General features: G+C 41.7%; 1 protein-coding gene across 1 annotated transcript; it reads right to left on the bottom strand.

Annotated features, from left to right (window-relative positions):
* Positions 1–9,938: 9,938 nt before the first annotated feature.
* Positions 9,939–17,341, bottom strand: FRRS1L (ferric chelate reductase 1 like). Its single transcript, XM_027451799.3, has 5 exons — positions 17,004–17,341; positions 15,780–15,864; positions 15,178–15,316; positions 11,760–12,006; positions 9,939–11,300 (listed from the first exon to the last, which is right to left on the bottom strand). Exons 1-5 carry the CDS (start codon positions 17,236–17,238, stop codon positions 11,128–11,130), a joined length of 879 nt encoding a protein of 292 aa, XP_027307600.1. The 5' UTR covers positions 17,239–17,341; the 3' UTR covers positions 9,939–11,127.
* Between the last annotated feature and the right edge of the window lie 1,606 nt (positions 17,342–18,947).

Here is an 18,947-nt window from a genome sequence, read left to right as displayed (position 1 = left end):
TACAGAGGGGGAGAGTTGAGAATACAAATCTTTCCATTAGATACACAGAGATGCTGGCAAATCGAATCTTCATAGGCACATCGTTACTCCTTTGATTCTTCTTAACAGACACAGGCAGTCATGTTCTTCACAAACCAAAATTAATGTCACCTCTTTGACTTGAGTGAGGCTATAAATACTGACTTCCACAAGCTGAGGATTTGGCCCCTACTGTAGAAAGCCTTTCCTATCCAACTGTATTTCACTGTTCATTATAGACAACTAAATACACCAGAAATTTAAAACACAAAACAGAAAAATCAATGAAATAAAGATTGCTATCTCATGTGTATCTCACATATTGCAACACAAACACTTAAGAACAGGGAGATGAATATCAGGAAGCAATCTCTGAGGTGACAGCTCAGGGAGGATCTTCACAAAACACATCTCAAGGTCTGAAAACTTAATTCCACAGCAGATTTCAAACAGTGCCTGCAGCCTGAACCTCTGGTCTTGTTTAAGGTTGAAGTGCAATGTGATTTTAGATTCAATGGGAAACTAGGTATAAATTGCACTGACAATTTGTGTTTTCGGCATTCATATGGCCATAGGTGCCATCAGGAACGATGGAAAAGGAACTCTTCTGTGGCAATACAGAAAACATGTACGTGCCTAAAAATACCCCTGTGGTAAGTATCGATGGTCCTTGATGCTCTGCTACATAGAGTAATATAAAGTGAAATATTACCTAACAAATAAGTAAGCTTCTCACTTCTATCTGCTGCTGCATTAGTGCCCATGACTGTGCATGTGCTGAATTGAAGCTGTTTGAGTCTTCTCAGAAACAATTCCAGGCACCCACCCACAGTTCTTATTCACTGCATGTGCAGCTACAAGTTCCAGGCTGCCTTAAAAATGCTACCAAAACATGGGATGCTGAGGTGGCCAGGAAGCACGGCAGACAGACAACAGCAAGTTAATAATGATTTATACCTGTAATAACCGCAGGAAACTATGCAATAGTTCAGTAATAAAGCCACCAGATGTCAGCACTAGCCTGTACACTTGGAAAATAAGTCTTGAGAAATCTTTTTTTTTTTTTTAAGCTCTGTATAGCTCAATATTTGTGATCACTCAGCTGGGGTTAATCTCGTTTCATTAATTCACCGCAGTTTAATAGAAAAGTAATCTCTTCAGATGAGTGAAAAAAATATTTAAACCACTATATATTCAATAAGAGCAGGACCAAAGGAATAAAATATATGTAACCCTTTAAGTTCATCATTTGGATGTAAACCTTGTATTTTTAGGTGACCAGCACATTCCTTTGTATTTTAGCCTACAGGAAAAAGTTAATCTTTTATGCAGATTCACCCGATTGACTGTTGAAGTGAGATGACTCCAAATTAAATATTATTTACAAAATAGTGGTGAAAAGAAAATGAAAGCCAGCCCTTAGGAGCAGCAGGTCTGGAAATACCCAATGATTACAGCAGTGACTGACTGCATTGTGGAAACAACTTTGTTCAAGGGCTCTGTTAAAGTAAATGGCATTACCAGTGCATAGCACTAGAACTATTCAGGGGCAGAGTCTTGTTAAGTTAATGAGGGGAATCAAATGCACGGTGGTAAGGCACAGCGGTCAACAGCATCAACAAAAAGACGTGCATTCAGTGGGCCAGCACACAAATAATCTGGGATGGACAAGATCTAGAGCACTATCTCTCAGGGTTAGCCCACATGGCAGCTGTGTGCTTGGAACAAGAGCTGGATCTACACCGACCTGAGTGACAGAAGGGTATTTTGGCCTTGTCCAGTTTGTGACAAAATGCCTTACTAATCATCATACATTACATGCTGCAACATGGAGTAAGATCTAAGACCTGCTGTTGATCCTGACCGCTTGTATTGTGCACAAGCAGGAGATGCTCACGAGACCCACCCTTTCTTGCATTGCAGGCTGCAGCTTCAGGGTAGCAATACTGCATACACAAACAGAGCACACACCGTAAAAGCACTGTATTTCTTGGTGCCTTGAGCCAATTCTTCTCAGCCTGTCAGCAAAGAGCTAGAATACATACCCAATCTTGAGAGATCTTGGAAATTGAAGCTTCCCTTTTTGAGAAACTTCTAGAGCTGCTGTTGCTTGCTGACTGCTGAGACGTCCTCCCCTCTCCCTTTCCAATCTCCAGCTTAATTTCATCATCTTTTTTTGCAAAAGCCTGTTCTCACCACTTCAGGAGCTGCTCTGTTTGACCATGCAGTGGGGCAGCAATGACAGCAGGACACCCCAATTTGAAATAGTTATCACGATTGAAGCTGCATCACAGCGGTCACAAACACACAACAGAGGTCACCACAGGAACCCCTGCATTCTTTTTACTTCATTTGTTAAGATACAGATGATTGCTTTTACTTACAGCTTCACAGCAATTCTGATGGTGGAAAGAAAAAAAAAAAAATCATCTCCCACGTCCGTTAAGTTGCTATTGTGACCAGTCTCACTGACTTGCATGGAATTACGCAGGATAAATTCAAGCCCATGGCATGGGAAGGAATTATTAACACAACACAGGGCAGCAGCAGAGACTTTAGCCTCACAGAGAACTTCTTTTTCTCCCTTTTACAAATGCCACACCACACATTTTCTTAGACTAAAAAAGCATTTATTATAACAGGTTTATAAATATCGTTGTATGTCACTGTCAAATGGCTAAGAAGGCTCACTTTAACACCAACATTTAGTATAAAACAGATGTTACAAAGCAGTATTTTAGGGCATGCATTGATTGTAAAATAGTCCCATAGGTCACCACAATTTCATTATCTATTCATCCAGCGTTATTTTTTCAAAAAGACTACTGCATGAATATAAATAAGTTTGATGATTACTTCTGGACTACAAAGCCCCAGCTCTGCACTCCCACCCAACCAAAAGCTCACCATCTTCACATGGATGCTGGGTGTTGGCAGACAGAACTGAGCCTACAAAAAAAAAAAAAAAAAAAAAAGGCAGAATACCAGCTAACACTATACTTACAAAGTGCTTATTTGTGTGCTTTATCTATGTATGTTAGATTGAAGTTTACCCTTGAGAACACTGAACAAAATCAAAAGGTACAGCTGACATTTCAGCTTCACTTTACGTAACACAACACCAAGTGGCAAGAGTTAATGCACTTATGACAGTCTGCTTACTTGCAAAGAGCTTAAGGCAAACCAGACCTCGGGATATATTAATCAGAAATACCAAGACATACCAGGCATCTGTCTTAACCTAAACAGAACTCACCACGCTTCAAATATGTTAACAAAATTTATCTCCCTAAATGAAGGCTGGGGGCATCACGCAGAATTATCACGGTCCCATTTTCCCAATGAAGTTAATAGGTTTGGAATTTCATCTTAGACTTTTTGTGTCAAGATTTGAGTGATACTTCCAGTTTAAGAGAAAATTATTGCGGTAGTTTTTTCAATTTGATTTTTATCACTGGTTTCATATCACCAGCTATGAAAAACTGAAAAAACAAATCATTGCTTTCCGAATATCTCTGAAGCAGATGTAATATTTTGTGTTTAAACAATAAGCCTTTCTCCTGCTAGATTTTAAACATGACATCTGTGTCTTCTCTCCAATTATCCTAATACTCTATATGACAACATTTCCCTTACTTCTTGAACTGCTTTTTTTTTTTTTCCATCGTATTTATAAAAAAGAAAATAATGTGAGGTTGATTTTTGTACCAAAGAAGTCAACAGAAGTTAGTACATAAAAACTGAAAATATAATACCCTAGTAGGCAACATGTCAGGTTTGCATATATTTTTGGACAATAATACAGAAGAAAATATCACCTACGAGTAAGGGAACATGTAAGATTGTCTTTTTTTTTGTTGTTGTTGGAAAGTACAGCCTATCCATTAGTTTTTAAAGTGCCTTCTATACTTTTCAGATTTGCACACTTACACACTAACAAATTTAACAAATTTACTCTGCCTAAATATTAATTCTGGGAAGTATATTTTTCATTAATACAAACTTTGCAGATCACTTTTGTGAAAAATCAGCAAGGATGTTTTTACTCCTTTGCACAGAATATAGGTGATTTTTTCCTTTGGTTAGTCCTCTACTATTACCATCTCATGAAATTGAACCAAAAGGTGTGAAGCTTAAGAGAGATCTGTGAGACTAAATTCTAGTCCCTCTGATGTAGTGGGAGGTGTCCCTGACCATGGCAGGGGGTTGGAGCCAGATGCTCCTTAAGATCCCTTCCACCCAAGCCATTCTAGGATAAATTCAGTAATGCTCTGAAATTGCTAGTTGCCACGAAACGTTCACTGCCATGAGTAGGCATTTAAGCCATAAAACAATTGCAGCTGTTGAGTACTTTTGAAAATGTTTCTTAAAAGTGCCATAGAAAGTTTCAATCTTGTAAGGACGTTCCTAAATACACTCTAAATGCAGATCAAAATTAGCCTATTCTGAGAAGCAGCCTTTCTACAAACATGGGTGGTGAAGCTCTACATATGCTCCAACCTCACATCAGTGAGAGAACATCCCTACTTCAGTGAGAAACATGGAAGCAAGTTAGAAATTAGTACAATTCAAATTATTTAGCAATCCAAGATAAAAATCTGCCCTTTTCCTTACAGCAGATTCTTTGCTATTGCCATTGCAATCACAGATTTTCAAAGAACGTAATACCTGTTCAGTCTGCTTTTTCACATCTATCGACTCCACGAGCTGCACAAGTCATCCTTAACATTTCAAAATTACACTGATTTTACCTCACTATCTGAGCCCAAATTAGAGAAGTTAAATTACAGAGTACAAACATAAATAGCTTTACCAAACTCAATGTGAAATTGAAAGAGTGACCCAATTGATTTTTTTCATACTAACAGAAGGTGAAGAAAAGGGAAGTTTACCTAGATCTTATTCTGTATCTGCAAAAAAATCAGACATATAAATTGCACAGAAATAGCTAGAAAGGAAAAAAAAAAAAAAAGAAGCGATGAAAAGTTGGCATATGGTAAATAAATATAAATGATTTTCTTTTGATTAATTTTTGTACTCAGGAAATTAAGATTTTCTTTACAGCCATCAACAGGCTTCCAGTTAGATCCCTATCTGAGCTGGGCAGGCTGTGGAAGGACTGCATTAGGCATTATCACACTATTACAGAAATAATGATAATGAAATTTTAATTAGGGGAAAGAGACAATGGACAAAGAAAGCTGTTAAGACTGAGAGCTCCCACCTTCTGAGACTTGAACTGCCACAGCCAAGCAGTTTGCAAAATGGCCAGTGAGCAGGTACGTGTACGGCAGCCAACTGTTGCTGCTGTGTGGATGGTCCTGATATGTTTTTTTTTTTTTTTTTTCTAAATTTAAGGGCACGATCAAGCCTCTAGCTCAAGCCTTGAAGTTCCCTGGGAGTACATATCTCAAGGCATGAAACTGACCTTCTGCCCACATCATCCCTTACCCAGCTAGGACCTGTATAAAAGTTAAAGTCTTGTTCAAGTCAGATTCTGCACCTTCTTTTCATATCAAGTAGCATTTTCATGTGATTTACATGTGGCAGAGCCAAAGTCATGCACGAACGGGAAGTTTGACGTAACCATCAACCCGTCCTTCTCCTTCAGCCTTACTAACAAACTCTCCACTCTTCTATCCTGAAGCATTGGAGGTCGCCTCTGCCTCATCGTACAGCTCCACTGTTCTTCACACCGTGGCATCAGGGCTGAGATGCAGGATGCCAGTTCATGCAGGGTGTGCAGCACATGCACAATTCTGTGAAGCACCAAAACAACCATAATATTTCAATGTTTCTACTCCTACCATAAATTTAAAGCTCTGGACCAGTTATACCTTGTATAAAATATTAGCACTTTTAGAATCGGCATCTGTAGAAAAGAGTGATATTAGACCTTTTCTAATTCGCTCTGTGAAATATGTTCCCTTCCCCTAAAGCTACTACTGAATGCTCTTCTCTGGGGAAACCGTGTGGAGAAGTTAAAAAAATAAAATACACCTGCTACAGATCAGTGTGGTAAACCAAGGGGTCACAAAATGTAATTTAAATGCTGGTAAAAAGCTACCAGGTATAAGTTCCAGTTCTGCCCCTAGAGAGCAGCACAGTGCAAACCTCCAGCACCACCCCCCAAAAAGAAAAGGTTAGAAATCAGAGTCTATTCCACAAAAGGAGAATAATTTACAATTTACTTCTCTTTAAAGGGGTTTTTAAATGTCTGGTGCATTAGAGGGACAGGAAAGTAAGGATAATTAAAAAGATTTAGGAGGAGCCCTGCCTCTTTCCTCCCCCTGCAGCTTACAGCAGTATTTACTTACAGGTAAGTGGAGTAATGTCCACAGCACAGATTCCTAACCATGACCTGGGTAATCACGAAGACAGCTGTGTTTCCATCATCCTTATCCACTAACTCCTCTTCACAGCTGGGCTAAGACTTCTCAGGATCCAGGTGCTAAATAGCACACAGCAGCTGTGGGAAGGAGTACAGGACATAGGCTAGTGACAAGAACAGCTCTTTTCAGAGGAAAACTGGGCACTGACACTCACAGTAGGAATATCATCCACAATTTGGCAAAAGAAGGTAGACGAATTTAAGGGATTTGGTGTCAGATGGGCCATGCTGTTGGCTATTTCCACTTCACAATAGTCATTGAGTACATGGAGACAGGTGAAGAGCTTTTCTTCCTCGAAAAGGAAGAAAAGGATATATCCATATCCATATATATCCATATCCAGGATATGGAGCCCCAAGCCAGCTTCAGAGCTACCATCAGTGTGCTGATGTGCACAATACTCCAGTTATTCTCTAATTCTTGTGCTAAAGACTGGAAAACTCAGTGCCAAACACAACCTTTGGCAACGTTTAACCCAGCCTGGGGAGGTTCCATCAGATTAAGGCAGCTATAAATGCTTATTTTCTTGCTGTCCAAGAATTGCAAACACAATCCATCAATAAGGACACGGAGGCCTCAGAGGGATTTCAAAATTTCTAATCAATATATTCTCTTTCAAAAACAGAGCAATTCCCTTATAATTAGAGGATTTTGGATGAAAGCTTCACCCTGTATCCAGTGACATTTTAAAATCTGCTAGGCTTTCTTAGGAAGAAAAAAGCCAAATCAGCATCTAGAGGTATCTCAACTATATTTAAAAATAGTTATTTGAATCCATTGAAGGAAAACAACCTTTATAAAGGTCTGTCCTCTCTGCTTATTTTACCCTTCCCTACCCTACTCTTCACTAATTTCACGCCTAACTTACTATTTGTAGTAGAGTACCTATCAGACTCCACAGTCAAAAATCAAAGCCCCTTCGTGAGAAGCACTGTCACCAAGAATCTCATTTCTTTATCAAACAGCTTCTAAGCATGTGTACATTACAGGCAAGGTGGACAGAGCGAGCAGAAGGTGGGATCGTGTTTAGTGTAACAAGCAATGGTCACAACCGAATGTTGTTGCGCGTGGAAAGAATAATATACTCAAGCCTGCTAATTAGTGCTTAGTGGTCTCTTCCAGTGCTATCACTCTAATTAATTATCCTTCTAATTAACATTCAAAATCGAATTTCCAAAGGCCACCATACTCTAAGCGTTACTTTTCTAAACCTTATGTTTCTATATCAGGTCACCCTGCAGCGAGACACTCTCCCTCTCAAAATGAAAGCGTTTTCTAAATGTGCTGCTGCTTGCAAGTAGGCACCATAAGGAATCTAGAAGTGGTTCAATTTGGAGAAGGAGCTTTCTTTCGAAGGAGACGTTTTCCTTTGTTTTATATTGGTACGCATTACATAGAAAAGTCAAAAAAAAAAAAAATGAATTGAAATGCCATATTCACTTTAAAATTACTTTTGAAGAAAGCTGCTTCTTAGTGATTTGGTACAGCAGGGATCAATCCTACTTTTCAGTCTTAAGAAAGAAAACATGAAAAACAAAACACTTCCCATGACAAGTTAATATGCCCACTCAAATGTTACGACAGCAGGTACCACACAAAGTTAAGTACCATTGAATTAAAGCCTTTTCATTTCTCTTATTACCTTTTTGTCCTCATACTTACTCCCAAATACTAATTTCTAAACACTTGCACATTCTTTGTACAAGATTTGTGTTCCTGCTTTTTCCACTCTGAAGAGTGACTCTCAAAGTACCACAATACAACAAACTTTTTTCACTGAAAAGAAAAAAAAAAACAAACAAAAAAACACCTTACTGCAACTCCTGCTTCTAATTTGATATTTTCAGCTCTCCTTAAGCTTTCTGCAAAGCATTTAGAGAAAGAATTGTAGCTTTTCTCAGATGTATGAAGTAGTACCTAAAATTTGAGAACAGTTTACTGGAGAGTAGTAACAAAGCTAAACTCAATCATCAACTTAAACGCCAAGTAACAGATTGCCTTGCTGCTTGTTGTGGACTTTTATTTCCTCCCATTTGATTAGAGACGCTTAATTAGTGCTAATTAGGTCCTTTGAAGTTTGGGTCAAAGATTTTTTTTTTTTTTTAGAAGTGCACATTTCTGCTTATACTTCAAAAAGAGAAAAGTACAACAAAGCCACCAGGCAGCACACTTAAAAGTAACCCTTAAAAAAAAATAAGAAAAAAAAAAAGGAAAGAAAAAAGAAAGAAACTGTATTTCTCCCCTGATTTAGCACTTGGTACAGCTGGGGCCTGAAGCAGTTTCTGCTGTGCACTGGGTATCTCCGTAAGTGGCTGTGCTTCAGCTCTGAATTCGCTGTTGCTTTAGAGCCTGAACTTTCAACCTTGAAGCAGCTCTGACTCCCAGTGGGCTGCCTCGCAGTGGAAAGCAGCTCCACGTGTGTGTTGTACGTTTACCTTGGTATCATTACTGTCATCTTTAACGTACCTCTGAGCCCAGGTCTAGCCAGGCTGCCTTGCATCCAGCACTGTGTTAAAGAAGTGAAGAGGAGCCCAAATGGGCTTCTATCGTACTTCAGTACCTTTCGATTATTAAATTAGTCTTTTAGTGGGTAATCAGGGAAACGCCTGAAACTAAACCAGTAAATTACAAGGCCATAAACCAAAGCAACCCTGAAGCTACTTTAAATAGCTGCAATCTCTGAGAAGGAGCTGTGGTATCTCAGCTCCCGCAACTGCCTACGCTTTAGCATAAAGGAGAAGGAATTTGCCTGAACAATTTCTTCACTTCAGCTGGTTGCTTAATATAAAACTCATTAACCATGACTTCAGCTCTCTGCTTCAGCCGCTCTTATGCCCAAATTTTACAGCCATGATGGTCCAAAGCTTGACCTTCCCCATCAGGTGGTTTCCACTAAATATTTTATCAGATAATGAGTTGGTTATTCAGCTTGCAAGAGGTAATTTATACTAAGTAAGCTACTGTATACACTTGTCAAGTTTATTTCCCTCTGAATTCCTCTCTCCCCTCCTGAACTCCAGGTCCAGCAATTTTAGGCAAACAACTCGTTAAAGACATCAATGCAAGTATCACATATTACAAAGTAAGCTTTCTTTTAAAATGGGGGCAAGGGGTTTGTGATGGAGACAAATTCCTTTTCAAACCTATTTTTAAATACTTAAAGCATAGGTTTCAAGAATGCAGAGCCTAAAAAAAATGTCTATTAGCCTCAGTCTGTGAATAATGGTGCAAACCCAGCAAAGCTAGTTCCTTTTTTTACACTCTATGCAGCAACGAAAATACAAAGGAGGTCCACTGCGTATTTTAACAGCTCCTGCATTACAGAGTCCTCAAGCACACAACATTAGAGAGAGTTTTGGTGCAATGATGCAAGTTGGGAAGTAAGCAAGCAACCTTATCCAAGCACATTCAACTGCTCCATGGATGTGTCATACGCTTCCTGCTAACGAAGCACAGAAAATCTCCACACAAACTCACATTTTTTCAGAGTATTATATGGCTCATAAAATACATTCTGACACTTTCCAGTTTGATAAGATTTAGCATTCATCTTTACAGCATTTATTGGTGATAAAATTTCTGGTGTATTTCCTCTTCAGACCATCTTTTTCTACAGTAACTTCATTTTAGCAATGATTTGATGAAATTAAAGATACTGATCTTTTTATTAATTCCCATCTCTCCTTACAAATAATCTCTTATATTTCCATTTCTTTATAAGCACGCATCAGCTGCCCATATTCGTCTTTAACATGAACAGGATATACAGGCATACAACACAGAAAAAAAACATGTTTCTCGGTACTACTGCACAACTACTTAAAAACATTATTTACATGTCAGCAATATCACTGCTTTGTCATAAAAAGAGAAAAAAGGAGTTCATCGACTGGGAGGATATCCTATGGCTTGTTGGGAACTTCTCTGTGTTTTAAACTTGTTTTTCCTATGGATGGGGAATTTAAATAACTGCATTCTCCCTTCCCCTTATTTAAATAACTTCATATCTCACTCATAAAAGAAGTAGCCTTTATTTTCAGGAAGGTTGCTGAAACACTATTGTTATGAAGACATTCATCGCTTCTTCTATACTGAAGAAAAATCCTGTTCATGCTTGATTATGCAAGTTTAGTCTTGGAAAGTACCAGAGCAAGAAAACCTTGATAAATATTAAAAAAATAAATTAAAAAATGGAATTACTGAAGGTTAAGTTTTAAACTGCAGTGTCAGTATTCTGATCTTAAGTTCAGAAACTGCACCTGGGAGTTGTTCTGTATGCACCAGAATTACCAAACAGCACTATAATGTTTTCCCAAATTTGCTTTCTGGGAGCAGTATGGAAGGCAATTTTGTTACTTGATAAGATGTCCATCACTAGGCTCTCCTGAACACACACACAGACACCTCTCCCAAACACACATACACACACGCGTGCACACACACACATTCATTTTACAAAAGTCTTTTCTTCTTTAAGTGAGTAGTCACAACACTGAAAACATTCTCCCACTTGTTCACTGATTATTCTTAAATGATTTGTCACCACTCTGCCGCTCAGAAATGGTTACTTCCTTCTTCTGAGAAGCTAACTATGTCCAAAAGCAGCGAGATGATGATGGTGGCGTGATATAAATCCCAATAAAAAACGCATCATCCATCCGTGTATCCGTCCATCCTGAGAAACTTCCACTGACAAATCCTTGCTACTTTCCAGAGGTCACGGGGTTCCCATCAATAAATAGAAGGTCAGTGCAACAATGAGGAGCAAGCAGAATGGAGAAGAAAAGGTCTGATAGGCAGCTGATGGCATGAAAATATCTTCGTACTTGTAAATACTGACCACACGCTCTGATACAGGTGGTGAGTCTATATCATGACGAGTTATAGAACCTTTAATAGGTAAGGGCAGAAAGAAATAATGTCAGGTGCATTTTTTTTTCTATAACTTTGTCAAAGAAATAGGCAGAAAGACAAGTAATTTCCAAACCTAGAGGACCATGCACTGTTACACTGTCAGTGAGTAGTTGTCTGATTTCTGAAATTAAACATCTGAATAAAATAAATGAAATTCAAGTAAACAATAAACACCCCTCAGAGGAATTCAGAACTTCCAGCTGTGAATTATCCTTACTTAAATTTAGCTTTGGGGAGTGGGGATAATAGCTACATACCCAAGAAAACATGACATGGAGGACTCTGCCAGTTTGCTCACCTTCCTGTTTATCCATTCGTAAGCCCGATGCTGCCATAATTTTAGTTCATTAAGAAAGGAGGGGGTCTAGTAAGAGTGATGAAAGGCATTATCATATTTTGGTACCTCAGCTGTTGGTAGCACAGATATTGACTTACCCTGAATGGCTGGACCCCACGCAAACAGGTAGTACCAACTCAAGTGCAGATCTACGATCGTTTCCTCTCGGGGGACATACACGGGACGCTTGAACCGACAAGTTACACGATTGTTTTCAAAAACCCCTTCTTCATCTCTGGCAGGATTTCTCTGGATTTCCTTAGCCCACTGGCCTACGTTATAGAAGTGCTGTATTCGGACTCTTCCGTTGTCATCATGGACACAAGCCATGACATCATCTCCACCCTACATGGTAAAAACATTTAGGTAGAAGGAAAACAAAGAGCGTCACAAAGCATTTCCTCATTTATATAGATAATTTTAGCTATTAAAAACAAAGACACGGGACTCTCGTTCTCTTTTTCTTAGTTATGTATACACAGATAGTCTTTTCCCAGCAATGTCTCTTCATCTAGACTGAACAGCACAGAGTAAATATATGCTTACCCTTACTGTCTCTGCATTTTCTTCTGGATTTTTCTAAGATCCATAACAACCTAACATACATAATCTATTTGTAGACATGGTATTGCCCTGACATCACGCAATTAATTGACCGGTAGAAGGCTGTTTTCTTCTGTACCATGTCAAGTTCTGGGATCCTGCTTCAGGAAAACTGGCAGCCTTGAACCCTTGCTGTGTGCAAAACCCACTGCATCAACATCACGGACAGAAAAGCAATCTAACTTAATAAGATAGAGGAGATGAATCTACTCAGTCTGGGCAAATAATAGCATCAAGTACAGTCTGTCTTTTCTAATCTCTTGTCATGTTCACTTACAAGAATATCACTTCTCAGCTATCTTAAGAGAAAACACAAAATGTTCATCAAACAGTGACAGAATAGAGAATACCACACAAGACAAGGAAAGGGTAGTTGACGTGTGCTTCTCCCCATAACATACACAGCCACCAACCAAAGAAAGGACAGAAAGAAGTGAGACAATTATTCCTATAGGTCATTCACAGAAAGATTATACAGTTATTGGAATGGTTATTCAAGGTAACTGTCATAGTGGAGCACTCAAGAATTAGCATTAATTTTAGGAGTGCTATCTTGTAGAAGCCCCAGTGTCAAGGTCCATCCAACCACCGTGCAAGTTTGATGTGTGACATTTCACTGAATGCCACTGCTGTGGGGATCCGCACCATGTTAAATGCAGGTCCTGCTTCTACAACAAAAATCTCTCTGATAGGACATGCTGATGACACAATCAATGCTTGCTAGCACCATCTCTCAGTTTTTTGTTATAAGGAAAAAGGTGCAGTGCAACTATTCCTATGTAAATCTGTATAAGACATGCCAAAAGTGAAGGGAAAAGGGAACAGCTAGGTAAAACACATGCTTGAACACTTTTTGCACCTCAGTACTGCTGCGGGCGACCTTTCCAGGTTCTGTCCTGAGCCTGTCACTGCTTTCCATAACTTATTTGCCACGTTTACATGTTGTACCTCTGAGCACCAATGCCTCATTTTTAAGTACAAAGAGTTTTCACAGCTTTTCACGAAGAAAGAAAAAAAATCATTTTGAACCTCAGCAGGCAAGGAAGTCCACAGGTGCAAAAGCATAATGTTATTTGAGGCAAAGAAATAGGTCATAGGACTTTTTAAAAATCTACTGAGAATCCAATGTACTTTTTTTTTCCCCTGAACTTCTCTATCCAGGCCACAGCACTTGGATTAGGGCCTCCAAGGTACAGCCCGCTTCTCACAGCCAAGCTGTTTCAATGGAAAGTCATTTTTCCAGTAAAGTCTGTGTATCCCAGGACACCAAATACTGCATTACACAAGATGGGTGAGGGATGTGACAGAAAGCTTGCCAAGGTAACACTAACAAATTGATAATCATACTCATAACTGATCATCTCTTTAAAGTCTGTCTAACTACTGAAGTTCAGTGTCTTTGCTTTAAAGCAGTGGCGAGGCAGATCTACTGCAGGTACATCAGAGTTACAAATTGGTAAATGATCTCTTTACAACTTGAGGCCAAAAGTTTAAGCTGCTCAGCTGCTCTGAAAAACCTATTGAATACTTCCACTTCTAGGCATCTAAACTCCTCCCAAAATTTAGCTGTAAAGTTGTTCCTCACAACATTAAACATGAACTGGTTCTTACAACATGAACAGCTCTTTATGACACAGAAGATTGCTATCCTTACTGTGCTTATTTGCAGCATCATACTAAGGCATAGTTATTAATGAATGAAAAGCACCTACCCTTGCATTTTCTATTTCTCATTTTGGGTCTGAAAAAAGGTTGTTAAGTCTGTGCAAATCTTCACATTGCTTTTTGTGGCTCCTAGCTCAGGACTTCTAAGCTGTCTTTTTTCAAACTACTGCTTCCAACTATACATAAAACACTCCTCTCTTCTGACTTGTGATATAGCACACAGACTCAGTATTTTCTGATATGCTCAGGAGCGTTTCTGTACAAGCACACCCACGTTATGAACTGCACTTTAAACATTTTATAAAAAGCACAGTAAAACATGTGATGGTGGTGAGGCACTGGCACAGGCTGCCCAGAGAAGCTGTGGATGCCCCATCCCTGCAGGTGCTCAAGGCCAGGCTGGATGGGGCTTTGGGCAACCTGGTCTGGTGGTAGGTGTCCCTGCCCATGGCAGGGGGGTTGGAACTAGATGGTCCTTAAGGTCCCCTCCAACCCAAACCATTTGGTGATTCTATGATATTGTCTATTGCTCAGTTATTTTTACAGTCCATACATTATATATACGTGCTCCTGTTTTGCTCAGTGAAACACAACGAAAAATAAGGCTTTTGAATGAAAAAGTAAGTAAAAGAATATGCATAAAACCACAGACAGTAAAATCCATGAGAGATAGAAGAAGAAATCTTAACAAGATTGCTTACTAGACAATGTATATAACTGAGTAGCAGCCATTTATTCACACCTTTGTGGCTTTCCTGGAACAACACACAGGTACAAAAGAAGAAAAAAAAAAAATCCAAAGTTTAGCAGTGAAAGCCATATTTGATTTGTACCTCTGAAAGTGGAAGATTTCCTGAAGAATAAAATTATTTGCTATTTAGTTTTGGATGTACCTTTTGCGCAAGTAACACTGAAATAAAATACAACAGGACATTCCCACAGGAGTTGGCTTATGTCTGAGGGCTTTTCTAATAAAAAGACCAAAAGCTAGTAACATTCGGACAGTCAGAGCTAACCTAAAATGCTACTATAATATTTAGTTAAGAAGGGAAAGGACATGTCAGTAAGGATGAGGCAGTTTTTTGGGAGACAGCAGACCTGGCTACTGCTCCTGGATGGCTACTGAATGGTGCTTTGTTGTCAGCAAGTCAGTTTCTCCTTACATGCTCTGTCTCTGACAGATAAAATATAAACCATTTGTGTAATAGCATGTGAAAGTGTGTACATTGTCAACATAAAGAGTCTTACCATTTTCTTGTCTGAAGAAAACCCCACTGCCACCCAGCCATCCGTATCGGCACTCAGCTCAAACTCAACATCAGCTCCTATCCTCCGGTAACTCAGGAAATAGTCACAGGTCTCTGCATTACATCCAGGTTTACCATACCTAAAGGGAATGGGAATTGCATGTAACCTTTCTTTTCAATTTGCTGCTATGGAGTTGATTATATTTCTGCAAGAAAATCTAAAAGAATGTATTTTGGTATAATGGCAGTAAAACATTTATTATGCTATACTGAAGTAGTACTATTAATTGTTCGCAACTATTACTTTTTTACAATCATTATGGCAATAAATGAATTACACATATCATCACTCTGTAGTCCTTCTGAGGCCTTCTTTTGTAAATGCCTCATGAAAATGAAAGAAACATTAAACAGTCCAGTCTGTAGCCATGACGTATATACTTAAATAACTGTTTCCTCAAATAATGTAGTCCATAATTATAAAGTATGTTCTCAAATAATAGACTTTTTTTTTAATGAATATAGAAAAATGGCCAAGCTCTCAAGAGCAATCAGTCAGCATTTGCAAACGTAAAGGTACCTGCATTTTTATCTCAGACTGACCTGAAGCATCCCTTAGTTTTTCCACAGTCATCCACTCTGATTTTTGCAAATGGATCCACAGGAGGTGCAGTAGGGAACGGGTAACCTGTAAAATGAGAACAAACCATTACCAAATAAAATACAAGGCGTAAAAAGCAGTAACACTGAAGAGAAAGGGTTCCGAGAGTATATACTTTGCTAAGAACTGAGCTGTATTGACACAGGACTACTTTGTCACAGGCACAATCCCTCAATCAGAGGGTCCTGATGTCAATGTAACAGAGAGGAATGAAAACCAAATTTTCTCAGGTTTGCAATGAAGAAGGATGCTGGAGCATGGCTTTGCTGCAGTGAGGGTGTGAGGTTTTTCACAGACAATGTCACGTTATGGCAGCATGAACACAGCGTGGGGCAGTCAGCTAATGGACAGGGATCTCCACTGAGCAAGCTCGTCGTGCACTCCTAGACCCCTTGGGAAACCTGTAAGAGAACTAAGTCTGACTCCTTAGCCACAAATGATGGTAGTAAGTGTAAATCCAGGGCACCAGGCTCAGAGCTGTAGGAATGGATGCCGAAAGGACCTCACAATACGTTTTCCTTACAATACTCTCCTTTCAAAAGTAAATAAAATACGCACTGGATTAGCAGGTAGGAGTATCAGAACTGGGAACTGCCTGCGGTGATGGCCTGCAACCACCTGTCAACTAAGACACAGAAGAGCCAGACACTGAGGGATTCATGACTCCGGGCAACCACCTATCTGCTCTACAATAATACACAGAAGAGACACTGACACGCCTGCAAACAGGACCTTTCCCCTCCTGCCTTGTAGACGCTAGGTTTTGATCCACCCCCCTTGACATTTATATCTATTATTTTACTTACCCAGCTGCAAAACAAAACGCACCTAGCCAGACGCAAACCCCATCACATGCAAGATCAGCTTAATAATTACGAAATACAAGCAGCAGGGCGGGACGGGGCTGTGCCCGATGGCGCTGTGGGGGTCCCCGTGCTGTGGGGTCCCCGCTGTTGTGGGGTCCCCGCGCTGTGGGGTCCCCGCAGGCTCCGCGCAGGCCGCGGCGGGCAGAAGATGGCGGCGGGCGCTGGCCTTCGTGCTGAACAACGCCGCCGCCGCCAGCCCCGCTCCCCACGGCTCCCCCATGCCCCGTCCCGTCCCGTTTTGTCCCGTCCCGTTTTGTCCCGTCCCATGCCGCCCAGTCCCGTCCCGTCCCCGCAGCGCACCCTCCTCGGAGAGGTAGCGCAGGTCGTAGAACTCGCTGGCGAAGGTGCCGTACGAGGAGTCGTGGGGCGCCGCCTCGTCGCCCGGCTCCCCGCCGCCCGCCTCCCGCCGCCCTCCGCCGCCCTCGTCCGCCGGGCTGGCGGTGGAGCCGGCCATGAGGAGCAGCAGCAGCAGCACCAGCAACAGCGGCACCGGCACCGGCAGCAGCCGCCGGGCGCCGCGGCTCCGCTCCGCCATGGCGGCGGCGGGGCGGGGAGGCGGCGGCGCCCGAGCGCGCCGTGAGGGGCGGCCGCCCCCGGCTCCTGCGCCACCGCCACCGCCACCGGCACCGGCAGCGGGGAGAGGGCAGCGAGGAGCCGGGAGCCGCCCCGGGGCTGAGGGGGCGATGGGGAAGGGGACGGGGAGGTCCCAAAAGCGCCCCCGCGGGAGGGAAAGGGGCGGCCCGGCGGGGAGATGAGGGGTGGGCGCGGGGTGGTGGGGTAGGGCTTGTGGTGTGGTATTGTGTGGTGTGGTGGTGTGTGGTGTGGTGTTTTGTGGTGTTGTGGTGGTGTTGTGTGGTGTTACAGTGTTGTGGTGTGGTGTTATGTGGTGTTACGGTGTCCTGGTGTGGTGTGGAGTTGTGTTTCATCAAGCAGTGCGGTGTTATGGTGTTGCGTCATCATCTTGTCTAGTGTGGTGTGTCCTCTTCTATTTATGTCCTTTTTTTTTCCAAGATTTCTCAGACGGGATCACAGAGCACCACGGCGTAACGTCCACCCCAGGTAACACCAGCTGCTCCCCGTCCGGCCGCGCGTCCGTGCTTGGTCCCGTCTGCACGCCGCGTAACGCGATGGCATGAGTGTGGCTAGCCAGGCACAAGGAGCAAAACCCTGCCTGGGTCTCCAGCGCCTTCCCCAGGCTCTTACAATCAGCCCTGGGCTCGTGGCTGGAAGTCTGGGGTCTGCTGGTGCTCCTGCTGTGCTACCTGTGGGTTCGTGGAGAAACGACGGCTGTCCAGCCCCGTGCTCTTCTCCAGGGGCTGGGTTGCTGTCTTCTGGTGAGGACTGTAATCGTTTTGTTATCTCATTATGCATGACGGTGCTTCCCCTTCTAAGAGGCTGAACAGAGACTCTGAGAAACATCGGGTTTGGGAGGGGGATACTGAAGAACATGCCGCGGTCAGCAGTGCTCAGAAAATTAACAGATCCCTCAATTTGCATCGTTCATTTTTTAATACCGATGACTGCACTGAGTTACTTTTTGGTGGTGTGCTGAGACTTCCCGAGATCTAGGCTGCATTAGGGGCGAGCTCGTTCCTTCTGGCTGAGCAGTCGCTTGTAGTCCCGGAGTATGCCCAGGTGCGTCTCGCAGGGGACATTAATTCCCGTCTGCATGCTCCATCATCCAGTGGAGCAGCGTGTGATTTCTCACCCCAAACAGAGGAACGGCTACACGGGGGTAAAAAATAAGGTGCAAAAGCAGTTTTGACCACGTGCAAATTCAATGTGTTCCATAGTAGCCCCTGTAAAAAGCCATGGGTGACCAACACCAAGCTCAAGTACAAAATAATGAGTCGCTTATTCCCCTCTTACGGAGCTTGGAAAACTTTACCAGGCCAATGCAAACAAGCAAACAAACAGCAATAGAAAAAAAACTTATAAATCAGGCTAACAGGAAAATGAGGCTGTGGCTTTTTCTTTCTGGCAATAATCAACTCTGATGAAGGCTCCGCATCTCCTTTTGGAAATAGCTACCCAACTGCTGTAATGCCTGTGAAGAAGCATTTGCTCAGCAAGGGAACAGCTGTCAGCTGCGTGCTGTTTTTCCCTCCTAGGAAACAGGCTTGAGAGCACTTTGATGCAGGCGACGCTTCACAGTAATAGTAAACACCTAGGATATTTATCATGTATTGCTTGCACCTACATGAGAGCTATCCTTTTAAATCTGGCAGCTGAGGTACTGTCTTT

Source organism: Anas platyrhynchos, chromosome 2 (genome assembly GCF_047663525.1).
Source record: "Anas platyrhynchos isolate ZD024472 breed Pekin duck chromosome 2, IASCAAS_PekinDuck_T2T, whole genome shotgun sequence".
Taxonomy (NCBI): Eukaryota; Metazoa; Chordata; class Aves; order Anseriformes; family Anatidae; genus Anas; species Anas platyrhynchos.
Note: the sequence above shows the minus strand (reverse complement) of the source record. Positions and strands in the feature narration are given on the sequence as shown.